This window comes from Phaseolus vulgaris, chromosome 2 (assembly GCF_051622355.1).
Source record: "Phaseolus vulgaris cultivar YP4 chromosome 2, ASM5162235v1, whole genome shotgun sequence".
Lineage (NCBI taxonomy): Eukaryota > Viridiplantae > Streptophyta > Magnoliopsida > Fabales > Fabaceae > Phaseolus > Phaseolus vulgaris.
In genome coordinates, this window is record NC_143499.1 from 8047577 (window position 1) to 8064729 (window position 17153).

The following is a 17153-nucleotide window of genomic DNA, read 5'->3' on the forward strand; positions in this document are numbered from 1 at the left end:
TATTGAATGAAAATCCAAACATTTGGATTATACTTTAAATCCCAATTCACATTTTCTAAAATTAAATATTTTTGAATATTTATAAATCCGTTTGGTACTAACTATTAACCTAAAATAAGTCAAAATTAATATATAATTTAATAATAATATTTTTTTAAAAGTTTGCTGGATTTTATTTTTTCACAATATGTATAATGAATTAACAATCTAAAAAAAAGCAGTTTTTTATAGTTGGTACATGTTCGTGGTAAAACTAAGTAATTGGTACAACTTGGATGTGAGTGTACATCACTCATAATAAGAGCAAATGAGATAATACATAAAATTTTAATATTGAAATATGAAGATAAAGAGATATCAATTACTATATTTTAATTAAAAAAAATACAAAATAAGGTGTATTTTAGTTAGATAAGACTAATAGTTTTTCTGTAGATTTTTCTTTTAAAAAACAATATCACTTATTAACTTATTAAGATTTGGAAAAAGAAAATCTAAAATAAAAATATTTTCATTTTAGCATTATCTCATTGTGGCACTAAATCAAACGATTGCAACACGTGATTTTATGTAAAAATGAGTATAGGACTTCAATAATATGCATGTATATATATACGAGTATAATTTTACTTTTACTGGTATCTATTTTGTTAATCTTCATGTTGCTAATAATCAAAAATTAAATTACGTCAAATCACAGTCTTTTACACCTTCAATTAACATTTATTTAAACAGATTATTTTTATTTATCGATGCATGAGTTTTAGACAAAAAAATATTTCACACTAAATATCGTTACTTTTTAATTTTATCATGTCATTATTTATTATAAATTTTAATAATAATTTTAAATAAACATTATTGATCAATAAAATTTTTATTATTTAATTGAAATTACTTTAGAAAACAATCAAATTAAAAAAAAATATGATTTTAAAATTAATATTAAATCAATTTATAAATATCCAAATTATTTTCGTCTAAAAATATAGATTTAAATTTCAATCCAATTATCTGAATTTAAATTTATACAAGTCTAAACTAAATCTTTATAAAAAAATATGAATTTAAATTTAGCTCTAATCCAAATTATTTGGATCTATAATGAATTAAATAAGTTGAATGTTAAAAGCAGATTTAATTTTATGGAATTTTCTGTCACCGATGTTTGAACTTTGAAAAGGAATAATGGGCGAAAGGGTGGAGAGTGATTTATTAAATTAATATAATTTAATAAGTGATGATAGAAAGAAATAAAATAGAAGAAAAATATATTTGACAATTCCATACACTATTCTTTTATGTTGAGGTAATATTTCCTCGTGAGGCGTTTCCTTGTTTGTTTAATAAAATGAACAAATGAGTTGTACTACTCGACTAAGCAGGTGGTCCTATCCATTGTTGTAGCACACCAGTTCCATAATCCTCAGACGGTGTCCACTGCCAACTCCCGTGGCATTTAAAACAAAAGAAAAGAAAAAGAAAATCTACTCTACACTCGAGTCCACCACATTTAATCATACATCACCAGGTTGGGAGTTGGGAGTTTGGGACATAAAAAAATACTGAAAAGAGGACAGGGTACATATCTGTTGTTATTGGCTGATCTGTTTCTGTTTCTGTTTCTGTTTCTGTGAACCCCACCTGATGTGTACCATTGTTCCGTTCATCCTGAGATGCAGGGAAGTCCCAACTGTTCTGATCTCATGATCAAAAACAAAAATTATATTTACAGCTTCAACATCTGCTCAAAGTTCAACCTCGTGAAGATCTTCTCCATAGCTGCTACTTCTAGCAGGTGTGTGCATTGAAGATTCATCAGGCATAAATCTTGACGCTTCCAAAGGCCTAATATTGCCACTATTTGGAGGGCTATATGAATTATTAAGACCCCCACTCCATGAGGCTGCTCGGCGTGAATGAGCAAAATGAGAGTTACTTCCTTCTGTCGCTCCCTGGTTTGGGATGTTACCCAAGCTGGGAAACCTTTGCATGGTCATGGCCGTTGACGATACATGTGCTGGGTCTTGGTATGACCACTCATTTGTAGCAGATGTTGAAAGATCTACATTTGTTGCACTAACTTCTTGATTGCTTTCTGATATCGCCTCCATTGCCTGCTCATTTGACGATGGTGCAGGACCAGGAACGAAAAACTTCGCATTGGCAGCAAGAGCCGGTTTAACAGATGGAACAGAAGGGGATTGAAACAGGTTTGCAGAGTTTCCCCCACCTTGGTTGAAGGTGTCAACATACCTGTATAGTCCATTAAGCATTTTCATCAATATTATGCCTTTCAAATCTTGTCAACGAATAAGAAAATTTTCCGTGTTTCTGGAAACCGAGCTAGCTGCAAAAGAATTGCAAGAACCCATAGGTTCTTCCTCAATTTAAATTTTATAATCTAACAGGGAACCAATGGAATGGGAGTTCGACATTACAATGCTTAGGAGCCAAGACACGAGTTACAAGGGATTGAAACCACCACCAATCCAAAATCAGACAATAGGTTTATGGATCTTCTTCTTTATGTGTTACTCAATTTTTTCATTTCTATTCTATATGAGACCTAGATTATTCTTAACAATTTCCTAACAATCTCTCCTTAAGTGAGTCCCTTCCATATAGATACACTCCCCTCGAGTAGAAGCCTTTTTAACCACGAGTATTTCATTAGTGATCCTTACTTGTACTCCCATTCATCATAACAGGACATACTTGCTTGAAACCTCCGTCAGCAAAAATTTCCATAAGTGACCATATTAAACTCGCTTGAGCTGGTCATCAAAAACAAACTATCGGACTCTGATACCACTGTTGGGTCTTTCGAAAGGGGATTCACCAGGAGATTCAACAAACAATGAGCATGAACCAAATCAATACAAGAGATTGACACCACATTCAAACCAAAACCTTATGAAAATGGGGTTTGTATTCCTAGGGTTGTTGAACTTTCTCATTTTTACTTAATGTGGGACTTAGACTCATACTTGTATTCTTAATAAAACAAGCCCTACTCTTAATTATAAATATAAATAATCTAGTAGACAAAAAGATTACCTTGACCGAACACCCATACGACCCCGGGCAGAGAATTGATTTGAGCTGGGTGGTATTGGTGGCATCCCTGGACTAAGTTCAGGGCTGGATATTCTTGTGTTTGACCCCTCCAAAGGAGGTGAACTTTCAGTCTTCAATGCAGATTTCAAGTTGTATTCAGTTGACCCATTCTGAAAAGCAGCAGTTGTTGGTGGTGGTGGAGGCAGTGCAGCTTCTTCAGCTGGAAGTGCTGCACCTTCCTCCACCCATCTCTTCAGTTTCTCATCATAATAGAACTTGTTTTTCTCACCCAATTTAGCCTACATGAGATTAAAATAAGAACCATTAGAGAACTCACGTCAAAGCACTGTTGCAATTAAAAAGAAAATGAAACAACTAATCACACCTGCCGACCAGGGCGAGGTTTCAAAACTAGCCCAACTGTCTTTTGCAAAAGTTGTGATCCAAAGCCAAAGCGGGAAAAGCGGGAAGTACCCCCTGATGCCTGTGCTTTCCCTTGTGCATCAGGTGAGGTCATTTCCTTAAAAACATCAACCAGAACTTCTCGATCAAAACTCTAAATAACAGAAAACATGCAGAGGAAGATGGAAATCAACAGTACACCTTTAACAGTACTCACACACCTGTCTAGGGATTCTACCAATATCTGGCTCAGAAACACTTCTATTAGGCTTTGGCATTCTATTATTGTCAGCTGTCCAGTCACTGATAGGTTCCATGGAAGCAGATGGAACTAAGGATGACACAGCCATTGTGGATTGACTGGAGGATACTCTGGGTGCCATATGTTGGTAATGTTGTTCACTTCCATGAAAAGTTCCTTGAGATGATGATGGAGCAGGTGGAGGCAAACCTCCAACAACTCGATGAGCAGTGCTATCAAAAAAGTTGAGCAGTTTTCCTACTAATTTTCCAGGAGCCATATTTGCAGCATATCCACCCTGAAACATTTATTGATAAACAAGATGGTTACTGATCATTATCAACACTAACAAAATGAAGATTTTATATAAAGGACAAGTACCTGTTGGTGAGTTCTAATCCTCTCCTCAAGAGATGATGCTAATTGTTTCCACGTTTCTAATTCTGGAGCACGGCCAGTTTTCAAGGATTTCAGTAGCGCTTGGCAGTACCTGAAATCAAATAACAATAATAAGAGATCATATAAAAGGTAATGGCAATTAAATAATGTTACACGAACTTACTTCAATGAGTCTGAAACCTTCCCCACTTCAGCTAGCATATACGCATATATAAGCTTATACGGCTGAAATGGATGCAGAGTAAACTGAGAGTTTCCAAGCACTTTTGAATATTCATACAACTCGGTCCTCTGTCCAAGTACAAATCAGGCAAGATTAGTTTGAGTTATTGAATAAACACATCATGTAACATACTGGATCATACTGAACATGTTCTTTTTAGAAAGTAACAGATCCTGAGAAGGAACAAGTAACACACAGACGGATTATTTAAGAAGCTTACAAAACAAAAGCCTGAATAAGAAAAATAAAATTATTTTATTCAAAGAACAAATCAAGAAAGAAGAAAAATCAGAAAAGGCAGATTCAATCTTTTAAGCATCTAGATAAATATAGTACATATGAAACAGCCTCATCTGAGTCTACCCGAATTCTAGAACTATAACAATTGGTAACCACAAAATCTCTGAGATGAAGACAGAGTTTTGGGTAGATGGACGGACACAGCAATGACAGCATACAGAAAATTGTGAGGAAAGGACTCAAAAATGTACATTAATAAAAAGCCAAATTTTGTGGAAGATGCAACTTAAGAACTAGAGAGATTTCAAATTACCTGGATAGCCTCTGGAGTAGCATATGTTCGAGGAGATTTCCAGTGGTCTGCTCCTATTAGACAGAGTCTTGCACTATCTGAGTATGACTCAAAGTTTGCTTCAGCAACTAAATAGCAGATGTGTGCAGCAGTAATCTAAAATGAGAATCTTAAATGAGAACCAGAGAGGAAAACTGTAACAAGCCTTAAAAAAATGAAAGATTGAGAACTGTACCTCACTTCTTTCCTTCCACAAGCAATCACCCAGGTGAATAATTACAAGTTCATCACCTTTGGTTCTGTTTGCAGTTATTACAGCCAGATTCTCCTCCCACTCGTCAAGCATACCATTAGACCCAACCTGAATGCCAAATCAACAAAAAGTTGAGTTCCAAACAAAATAGAAACTGATAACCTCTGAAACTATTGAACCAATGAAACAATACATGTGGATTTGTTCAATTAGGATTACCTGTGCTGACACCTGACCCATGTTAGAAGCACCAGGATGCCCATTAATTGAGGAATCAGTAGAGAATACTTCAGCTGGTTGACCAGCAATTAGAAGGCATAATGTGCGCAAAGGTGACCCTGCCACCAGCTGGCGAAGCGCCATTTGCTTCACTGTATCAACATAGAACTGCAACACAAATATGGACAAAATTCATCCCCCGACAAAAGCAGTACAAGAACAAAACTGTAAGACCCCAAAGGCACTCTCTAACCCAGGCATGAAATATCAGCAGAGTATTGAACAGTCTGAAAATTTGAGATCTGACCTGATCACCAAGTTGTGAGGCAAGAACAAGTGCTGGTCCCCACAATTGTCCTTCTTGCGCACATTGTAAAGCCTCCTTCTTTCTCCCAGAGACAAGAAGATTTTGAACCTCAAGAGCCATTGCCTATATCAAAATCAAAATCAGCAAAGGAGGTACAAAACAATCTGGGAGTGGAAATGGGTCAGGAGTCAAATACAAACCCTCATTTGTCCTTCAGAGGCCAAATTTTGCAAGCAATGGCTTGGTGTCCCATATTGAGGGAACTCTGTGCCACTCATCTTGGAAGAAGCAAAAAGTTTTGCAACTGCAGATTCAGGAGTATCATTTTCCTGTATCAAAGCCAAACCCCAAATGGTTACATAATTAGCAAGTGGTGGATTACATGAGGAATATCATTCAGGCAATAATATGACTGAGAATCACAGGTTATCCGGGGAATAATAAGAAAGCCAACGGTGGTTTTAGCCAAAGAAAAGAGGATAGAGGCCCACAGCTATTGGCAAAGCAATTACGAATTATAATGTCATAAACCACTCCAAACAGAAGTGATTCAAAAACAGAGAAATAAAGGACAATAACCGTCTGCATCATGATAGAAACAATGCAGAATAGTGAACATCTAACATCTCCTAAAGATGAATGGTACGGCACTAAACAGAACGTCCCTCATAAAGTTATAGCATGACAATGTTTACGTAAAGGGGGAAAAGAAACTGAATAACTACAGAAGTAACTTACTTTTAGTAGGGTGTCCGTCCCAAAAGGCGAACGTAGCTTTCCATAATGTTGACAAGCTATTTTAAGCAAGGAAAGAAGGAGTCTCAATCTTTCACCTTTCTTATAATCCAAGTCAGGTGATTCAAAATGTGCAATCCTCTCATCCAACCATTTGTACAGTTCCTTACTTCCAACACTTCCACCAACCAATGGACCTGGGAAAGATTGCTGGCTCAGAGCACGAAAATAATCACTGGTACCATTTCCGATGCTCAAAGAATCCATACTTCCCGTGACAACTTCTATCAAGTTCAACACAGAAACAGAACCTTGTACAGAATCCTTCAAATATAAATGAATATACTGAGTTAATCGCTTTGATAAATTACTCACAGGAATGTAGAGAATAAATAGGAAACATTATTGATCAACCTCGAAGTTTTTCAAAAACCACATAAAGCATAACATCAAAACTAAAAAGAGGGATCAAGAATTAACCTGGCTTCCGTATGATGAGCTCAAAAGATTACGATCTTTCATTATGATGAGTTTTCCCCCAAATCCAAAAGTTACCAGAGCATGAGCAGGACGTCCGGCTGATGATCTCCCAACATCAGGGGCATGTGAAAACTGATGCCCTCCCTGAATTGATTGCGGAGAGTAACTAAAGGGCTTTTTATTTTCAGTAAAATCATTTGAAAAAACATTTTGTTCACCAAACTTAGTGCTTGAATAATTAAACTGTTGACCAGTGTCCCCACTTGGGCCAAAGCTTCGTGGTTCAAAAGTTCCATTAGCCAAACCGTGATTGTGGTTTACTTTATTGTACAGTGTAACTGATCCAAAAGAACTAGAGGTATGTTGTTGATCTTTGTTCTCAGAAAAACTTGGACCATATGAATGATGAATTTGTTGGTTGCCACCAGAACTTATTTTATCCCCTCTTGAAGCAGTCCCAGTTGTGTACATCTCAAAACCCTGCTTATGGTTAGTGGCATACGAACCACTCCAGCTGCCATCTACAGCCTGGCTATCAAAGCTCTGCGGTACATACTTATCAGCTTGGCCGTATTCACCATACAAACTATTATCATTTGGCAAGAAAGTACTGGTAGAAGCATGTCCATTTTCTTGTCCAAGACCAGAAGGCTGGACGGTTGAATTGTAAGTTTCCAATGAACGCCATTCTTGGGCAATGGTGTCATAATACCAACCAGGATACTGAGGATCAAAAACCATATGCTCTGGATACCCACTGTTCCCTTGTGAAACCTGACTCCAGCTAGATACATTTTCAGTTCTGCCAGTTTCAGCTAAAGTTCCACCAATAGATTGAGCAGTTTGCTGCATGTAAGAGATCTCTGTTTTTCCAGCAGAAGCAGCAGTCCAATCTGCAGCTGTATTGGCTTCGGAGCTTTGCTGAGTAGTGGCGGTTGCACTATACCCATCAATTTGATACCATTGTCCACTGTTGTGGTCATATTTCCAGCCAGGATAAAGATCCTCGCAGTACTGGCTACTACTCAGATCTTGTCCATTTGTGTGATCATCTGAAGATGCAACATAATTTTGATCATTTTGATATTGTACATGATTAACTGAAGCATTTAAACCATCACCTTGCCTGTTTGTGTGGCTTTCTAAAGATTCATAACCTTCACCCTCCTGATATTGCACATAATTACCTGAGGAATTTAAGCCAACATTTTGAACTTCATTACCTGGCTTCGCCTGACTACTTAAATTATCATATACGTTCCCTTGAAAATTACCAGACTGATCTCCCAACTCACTGAAAAAGTCAGAATACGAACCAAACCCATCACCTCCATTCAAATCAGCATGAAAAGAATTCCAACCCACCTCCTTAACCCCAGAACTACCGACTTTATCACTTGTGCCAACAGCTGAAGCAGACGTATCTTCCGATCTCACCCCAACCCCATCATGACTGGGATCCACGTTACTATCAAATCCAACTGAAGTAGAAGAGGGTACAGAATTCCCCTCCTGTTCAAGTCTCACATCGGATTCCGCAGTACCCAACTCCCCTTTGACTTCAACCCCACTCTCACCAACATAAGAATTCTCAGATACAGTAGTGGCATCGACATCACTGATTCCCAGATTTGCAAATGCATTAGCCTCATCCGAATCATCACCCCCTTCATCATGGCCAGAATTAACAGGCTCCATGTCATCCTCAACCAGTTTATCAAAGAAATCCTCATCCGTCTGATCCTCCAAGTGAAATGGAGGATTCGAAGCCATCGACCAAAAACCCTAACCCTTCACAGATTACCCTCGATCCCAAAAAAACACGCTCAATCAACCTCAGATTTCGCCTCTCACAACTCCTAACCTCAGCGTCAAGCTAAACCTCGAGATCCAGAACAAAAAATCTCGAAGCTACTGCTCCCTTGAAAGCTGAACCTCGAGTACAAGGTGCAATAACCAAAGCAGAAAACAAGATCTGGGAATTCTGAAACGCACGCAATCCAATGACCAGAAAGCAATGAAAACGTACCGGGAAACTGCAAAAACCTAAGAGCCTTAATTCAACAATACAACTCCGCGATCCCTTTTGTCAATCTTGCAGACAACCATGTAGAGAGTATTTGGAGAGAGGAAAAGCCCTCGATTTCGCAATTCCCACTCACCACCAAGAACACAATACAACTATGTTTTTTTCAGTTTTAGATTATTTATTTTTTATATATGATAAACAGTTTATAATCTATTCTGTAATAAAAAAAAAATATTTGTCTACTTGACAAACTTTTACGACGGTAGCAAGAGATTAGGCAACCGTTTTAAAAAACGTCATAGCTCAAAATTTATCCAGTAAAAATAGTTATTTGATTTATATACACAATTAGAAAAAAAGACACTGTATAGTATTTAAAAATAAAATTATCAATAATAGTTACATGGAAAATAATAATAATCCATAATATGATATCTTTTTTATTTTTTATTTTCAAAAATACTTAATAGTAAAATAAACATATGAAATGAGAGAATAATATATAATATATTATTTTTACTTGAGTTATTTTATTCACCTCGTGTCTCGTCGTCCTTTTTTTATTTCCACGTAGTTTTTTTTAAATATAAATTTAAACAAATAATAACTTCGATAATTTATAAAAAAATGTTAGTGACAAATTGTTGTGTACCGTTGTTGAAAAAGAAGATGATGACAAAAAGTGACATGAAAAATGTGCAAATCTAACCTCCACGTACTATTTTGTCACTTCACCTGTTGCTTGAAGGAGAAGGAGGGTGTGGTAGAGTCAAAGGCCCTTCTCACATGCTATATATATTATCCAAAGGTATAATCATCAAAAAAATCAAAATTTCCCAACATGAGTTTCCCAGCTAAAATGTATGAAATTTTATGCAACAAGTATATAAATATATATATAAAAAAAATATTTAAATTAAATTTAAAACTTTAAGATACTTGTCATACCAATGATATAGTTTTAAAATAAAATAAAATAAAAAATCATCTCCCTAAGAATTTCAGTATATATTCGTTGTATTTTCCTAGAAAAAATTATTAAAAAAATAGTTTTATCAAAATTAATTAATTATTATATTAAATAAATTAAATATTATTTAATAATTGATAGTTATATCTTGATAATTAATTTAGAAATTAATTTATAGATATTATTAAATTATTATTTTAGATATTGATAGTTTTTTTAATCTCTAAAATAATATTTAATTTAGTTAATATAATATTATTATTTTTGTCTTAAAATTAATTTTTATTTAATAAATTTTTTTTGTATATTAATATGAATTTTTTTCTTTTCTTAAAAAAAATGTTTTTAAATATTCGGTTTTTATTTAACTTTTTTATCTCTGTATATTTTTTCATCAGATTATGCTATAAAATAAGTGACCAAAATATAAAAAAATACTAAATATTTTTGTTTTTAGTAAGTTTTATACTCCTATATTCTTTTTTTTCTTTTTTTCGCATTTGAAATTTAGTACTCTATAAGTAGATCAGCAGTAAAAGAAATATTTGATTGCATTAGGTTAGTATTTATATGTGGATAAAGTTAATACATTTATGAAATTTTGAAATTTCTTGGTATCCTTTTGAGAAGTTTTAAAGATTATAAAACAAAATTTTCTAGCGTAACTATTACTAGGAAAAACTTACGCTATCTAAATTTAGAATTGGATTTCACGAATGTTGTTAAATTTAGAATTTTGATTTCTTACATTGTGAATAATAAATTGGAAAGTATGCTTATTTATTTAGAACTATGATCTAAAATAAGTAAATAAATAAATAAAAGTTTTTAACATGGTATTGAATGAATAATAGTTTTTAAGTTTTAGTATTGGTTTATTTGTGCATATATCTAAATAGAAACTTTGATATGCTAAATGAAGTTAGTATTGTAGGTACCTTGTTAACATATTTAATTTTCTATTATACATTATTGGACTTTGTTTGTTTGGTCCAATTTTCCTTTTCTGTCTTAGCTAGGTTTTAATCTTTTTCTTAAATATACCCCGTGTATTTTACTCTCTAATATACAAGTGAATAAAAGAAGTTTATTTTATATTTAGTTTTCTCTACAATTAGGGTTTATCAATTACGATTACGTGCGATTACATACACTATATTAAACCATCACATCAGGCAAGAAATATTAATCTTCATTTACTATACTATAATATGGTATCAGAGTCATTTTTGAGCCTATCCTAGCGAGTGTTTGTTGGGTTTATCAGGCCACCACCCATAATATGTTATCTCACGCACGAGCTTCTATCTATCACTCTTGGCGTGAGGGGGTGTTGGAGATCTCACATCGACTAGAGATTAGAGCCTTTCATTATATATAAGTGGGTGCAAACCTCAACCCTATGAGCCGGTTTTATGGGGTTGAGTTAGGCTTAAAGTCCACTTTCTAATATGGTATCAAGAGCTCTGCTGCGTTTCTCTTTGATTTTTATTTTCCTCTTTGCTGTTCTTGGTTTTTTTTATTTTTAAAATAAAGTGTGAGGATCGTGCTATGCAATTTTTAAGAGGATTAAATGATCAGTATAAAAATATTAGTTCTCATGTTTTGCTCATGGATCCCATTCCTGCCATATCCAAAAAAATTTCCTTGGTTGTCCAACAAGAGAGACAATTATCCACTGTTGTTCCTACCCCTAATCTTCATAGTCTTAACAGTACTCGCACTACTACATGCAATTTTTGTGGTAAATACAGTCATACTGAAGCTGTTTGTTTTCGAAAAGTGGGTTTTCCTTCTGGTGATGTTAAAACCTCAGTTTTCTTCTACTAGAAAAATTTGCACTTTTTGTAATCGTCTTGGCCACACTGTAGACACCTGTTATAAAAAGCATGGGTTTCCTCCTGGCTACAAATTCACTAATAGGACATCCCAAGCCAACTATATGTTTACTAATAACCCTTTTTCTGAGTCTTTTTCTAAAGAACAGGATGTAAAGGGGATTCAACTTACATCACAGCAGTGTCAATTCCTAACCAAAATTTTGTGTCAGCAAAACCTTGAGGATCTTGCCCTTCACACTCAAATTAATCAAGTCGGCACCTTCTCGGCGGATAAAATCACCAATACCGAGCAATCTTCAACGGGTAAGTTTTTCTCTTCACTATCTGCTATAAAAGAATCTTGGCTTGTTGATTCTGGTGCCAGGGATCATGTTTGCCACAATTTGAGAGCTTTTACTACTTGCACTAAAATCAAACTTGTCTTAATTAGTCTCCCAAATGGCCAAACTGTTTATGCCACATATTTTGGTTTAGTACATTTTTCGGCCAAGTTTTATTTGTTTGATGTGTTATATGTGCCTAATTTTCAATTAAACTTAATATCTGTTTCCAAACTCACACCAACTTAAATGCACTTTAACTTTCACTTTAACTCACTGCATTATACAGGACAATCTCACCCAAGAGAGGATTGGTACAGTTGAAGCCATTGCTGGCTTATACCCTGTCACTACCTTGCCTGCTTCTAGTCGCTCTAAACCACATAATTTTGCTCCTCTTATTAATTGTAATATCACGGACAAAACACTGTGGCACTATAGACTAGGACACCCTTCACATGAAAGATTACAGGTCTTACGCAAACAATACCCTTTTATTACTATTGATACTCATCATGTATGTGACACTTGTAGTCGTGCAAAACAGAGAAAACTTCATTTCACTTTAAGTACTACTGCTATCTCTGCTATTTTTGATCTTGTACACTTTGATATTTGGGGACCCTGTTCCATAACTTCTATGCAAGGTTTTCGTTATTTCTTAACTATTGTTGATGATTACTCGCGTTATACTTGGGTTATTTTGCTGCATAATAAATCTGAAGTGCGTCCGCACATCATTAACTTCACTGTTTTTGTTCAAAATCATTTCAAAACTAATATCAAAACGATTCGTACTAACAATGGTGTTGAGTTTGCTATGTCAAATTTTTATGCTTCAAAGGGAATTACACATCAAACATCTTGTGTTTACGTTCCACAATGTCATTTTGTGGAACGTAAACATCAACACATATTAAATGTAACCAGGGCCTTACTTTTTCAAGCAAATCTTCCTCCTATTTTTTGGGAATTTGCTGTAAATCATGTTGTTTTCTTAATAAATTATATTCCTACTCCATTACTTAATAACATCACTCCTCATGAACAATTGTCTGGAAAACCGTATGACATTTCCTTTTTAAAAGTGTTTGGTTGCCTATGTTATGCTAGTACCATTACTGCACATAGGAAGAAATTAAATGATAGATCTACCAAAGATATTTTTCTTGGTTTCCCGCAAAATACAAAAGGTTATATTGTCTTAAATTTAAAGTTTCATCGAATAGAGATATCAAGACATATAATTTTTCATGAAACCCACTTTCCATATAAATTGGATATTGGCTTGCCTAGGGACCCCAACACTTTATCTCTCCCTATTTCTAACGCATATAATTATGCTCTTGATTTTTTTTTCTGATACTGCACCTCTTGCCGAGCCGTGTGCCTCTACTCCTGCACCATATACTGCCCCTCCACCAGCCTCATTATCCTTTGATCTTCCAACAAATAATGTATATGCTCCTGCATCCAACACTGCACCTCCACCAACATTATCTCTTCATGCACCTCCAGGAAGCACTTCACCCCATTTTCCAAGAAGATCAGCTCGTCCTCACCGACAACCTGCCTATCTTTCCGATTTCCACACAACAACCAACACTGTAAGTAGTAGATATTGTTAGAGTTAAACAGTGTCTAAGTTCAAGAGGGGAGGGGTGAATTGAGCTTATCAAATTTTCGCAAAAGAACCTGATTTACAGTGTAGCAGAGGTGAAAAGAGCAGATTGATTTTGAATGTAACAGATTGTTTTACCAAATGACTTTAGCACAAACTGAACTTGATCAACAAGGTGTAGATCAACCAGCAGGAATAGTAGAAACAAATTGATTAACTTTCACAGCTTATAAAGTTGCAGATTGTATCACAGGATTAATCAATTTTACTTAACACAAAGCATCTAGAGTAATGGACAAATGTCACAGTTCAGTCAAGAAAAACAATTCACCCTTTAGCCATATTACAGATTCACAAGAGAATTTTTATACTGGTTCACTCATCAAGAGCTACGTCCAGTTCACCTTACTCCAAGGTGGAATCCACTAAAACAGATACAATCAATTACAGCATACACAGCAGTTCTTGAACCCTTCAAGAACTTCAACAACCAAGGCTGAAAAACACTATTTTAGCATGCCTTGCACTCCAAGAAACCCTATCAAGGAGTGAATAACACTTATACCTATTACAAGAATGAATAAGGGAAAGATTACACCTGAAATTGTGTTGCAAGAACATAAACCAGTTGTTCTAGTTGCTCCAAGACAGTACCAACACCTTCATCCAGCACAAGGTTCTTTAAGAACAAGCACACATCTATTTTCTATTGAAGAACCTTTGTAAAACCTTTTCAATTCTCTTTCTCACACAATAAATGTTTTATCTCTGTAAAAACTGTGTTTACTCAGCATATGTTCATGAGAGAAAAGCATTTTATTTTATAGAGAATAATTCTTAAACACTTTTCAAAAAACAGTTTCAAAGCAGTTATAAGAACAACAGATTGATTCCAAAAACAACAGGTTAAATGTTAACAAAACTGCCAGCTCAACTTAACTGAAATAACAGACTGAGCTTTACCTTTGGTGCCCTAACAGAATTTTGAAAAGCCTTTTAACAGAGCAAAAATAAACATATTGTTTCTCAAGAAAACAGATTTATTTTTGTATTGAGTCAAACCTTTTAAGAACACTTTAAAAAAAAATTCCAAAACCATTTAACCTCATTATGTGCTTGACCTTACTACCTTGATTTGGCATCCAGGATGGGTCATGCAGCAAAAGGCAACCTTGAATACACACAAACCTAAAGTACAAGATCATCTAAGACACATTGCAACCTTCAAAGCAAACTAGCTAAAGACTACATCAAACACACTAATGCAAGGTAGAGATGAGCTTCATCCATCTTCAACAATCTCCCCCTGTTTGATGGAGACAAAAATCCATTTGCTTTGCATACTTGATGATCAAAACCTGCACAACAACATTTAGAAATAAAACCAAAATATAGCAGTATATGAGTTTTGTGGTACCTCCCTGCAGCTTGAACCAAATCATCAACTTATGTGAGCAATCTTTCATCTGTCCTTCTCCCCCTTTGGGTTCATCAAACAAAGTAGAACATGGAATAAAAGAAGCACACCATAGACATGCATACAGTTCAAACTAAAACCAGTTTATAGGTCCATTACAAACCAAAACAAAATGAAACCAGTACAGAAAAAAAAAACACAAAACCCAATTGTTCAACAAGACATAAAGGATAAAGACTTTGAAAAGATCACTTGTTATAGTGGTAGAGCTCAGCTAGCTGCTCCTGAACTCCTTCAATTTGGTCATCCAATTGTTGAAACCTGGCTTGAGTCATTTCATAGTATTCCTTTTGGTCGCATGTGAGTGTATCCAGTCTGCTTAGAACTTGCCTTTCGAACATGGATAGAGGTTCACCTCTATACACAGGTTCCTGATATGCAAGCAATGCATTATGGCTTGTAGCAGCAACATCCTCATTTACGAAAGAGTGAATTGGTAACTCATCCATGTGCTCCACACCATTAACATTTTCTTCTTCTTCATCTCCTGGATTAGCTGCTTCATTCTCAGCTTTATTTGCAGCATTCCTTCTAAAAATCCAGCTTTCTTCCTCCTTTTGGAACCCCATTTTCAAGAGAGTGGAGTTGTCTATTTCACTTGTTGCCTTAATAGTGTCATTTTTTTCATTTGCAGTATCCACCAATTTACCTTGAGCTGATTCATTATACAGTATAGCAGAATCAAATCCTCTTCATGAAGAGTAGCATGATTGCTTCCTCTAGGAGTAAGTTGCCAAGCAATTATGTAAGCTAGGAGTCTTGGAATTAAGGTCAGATTACCAACATGAAATCTAGCTACTGGTTCAGTAGGATTTCTAACATAGCTCCTATAAAACTGCATCTTGTTGAACCCTTGAATTCCAGTAGTATTCCCTTTGCTCACTTTCATTCCTGAATACTTGATTCCTCCCACATTGCTCCATATTTCTCTAGTAATTTTCAGCTTCAATCCTTTCACATGGGAAACAAGGTTCTTCCCATCTTGAATGAGGTTGCTGTAGAACACCTTCACTAGGTCTAGATAGACATTTCCAGTCATTTCCAAGAAGCTTTTCAGTTTTTGATGCTTGAGCAGAGTTTTTGCTTCAGTCAGATTTTCTTCCCTCAACCATGAGAATTTCAGCACCTTGGGCACATTGACTTGCTTTCTGCTTGTCTCATGTATGAACCTTGTCATAGCTTCAGAATCTCCAGCAAACCAATTTTCCAGAATGCCTTGGCTGCTGTTAGGTTGCCCTTTGAGCTTCTTCTTTCTGTGTGATGAGGAGGCCATGCTTGATCAAGTTGCTGACATATTCACCAAGCCCTTGCTTCTGCACAGTTCTCTACTCTCAAATCCAAGTTGGGCCTGACAATTATCTACTCCCCAACTTGAGGGGGGTGTTAACATATTTAATTTTCTATTTTAAATTATTGGGTTTTGTTTGTTTGACCCAACTTTCCTTTTGTCTTAGCTAGGTCTTAATCTTTTTCTTATATATACACCATGTATTTTACTCTCTAATATACAAGTGAATAAAAGAAGTTTATTTTATATTTAGTTTTCTCTACAATTAGGGTTTATCAAAACCTTCATTTCTCCATTACGATTACGTGCGATTACGTACGCTACATTAAAGCATCATATCAGGCAAGGAATATTAATCTTCATTTACTATACTATAATATATTAGAAAGTGGACTTTAAGCCTAACTCAACCCCATAAAATCGGTTCATAGGGTTGAGGTTTTCACCCACTTATATACAATGAAAGGCTCTAATCTCTAGTCGATGTGGGATCTCCAACACACCCCCCACGTCGAGAGTGATAGATAGAAGCTCGTGCGTGGGATAACATATTATATTATGGGTGGTGGCCTGATAAACCCAGCAAACACTCGCTAGGATAGACTCAAAAATAGCTATGATACCATATTATAGTATAGTAAATGAAGATTAATATTCCTTGCCTGATGTGATGCTTTAATGTAGCGTACGTAATCGTAATGGAGAAAGAGAGATTTTGATAAACCCTAATTGTAGAGAAAACTAAATATAAAATAA

The 17153-nt window shown here is 35.3% G+C and overlaps 1 protein-coding gene across 1 annotated transcript; it reads right to left on the minus strand.

The window, feature by feature from the left end:
• Window positions 1-1254: 1254 nt before the first annotated feature.
• LOC137810547 (protein transport protein SEC16A homolog) lies at window positions 1255-9060 on the minus strand. Its single transcript, XM_068611884.1, has 13 exons — window positions 6852-9060; window positions 6375-6695; window positions 5837-5965; window positions 5637-5759; window positions 5330-5497; window positions 5093-5218; window positions 4879-5013; window positions 4266-4393; window positions 4085-4193; window positions 3684-4001; window positions 3446-3580; window positions 3061-3359; window positions 1255-2256 (listed from the first exon to the last, which is right to left on the minus strand). The coding sequence occupies exons 1-13, from the start codon at window positions 8622-8624 to the stop codon at window positions 1749-1751; spliced, it is 4272 nt and encodes a 1423-aa protein (XP_068467985.1). The 5' UTR covers window positions 8625-9060; the 3' UTR covers window positions 1255-1748.
• Window positions 9061-17153: the final 8093 nt, after the last annotated feature.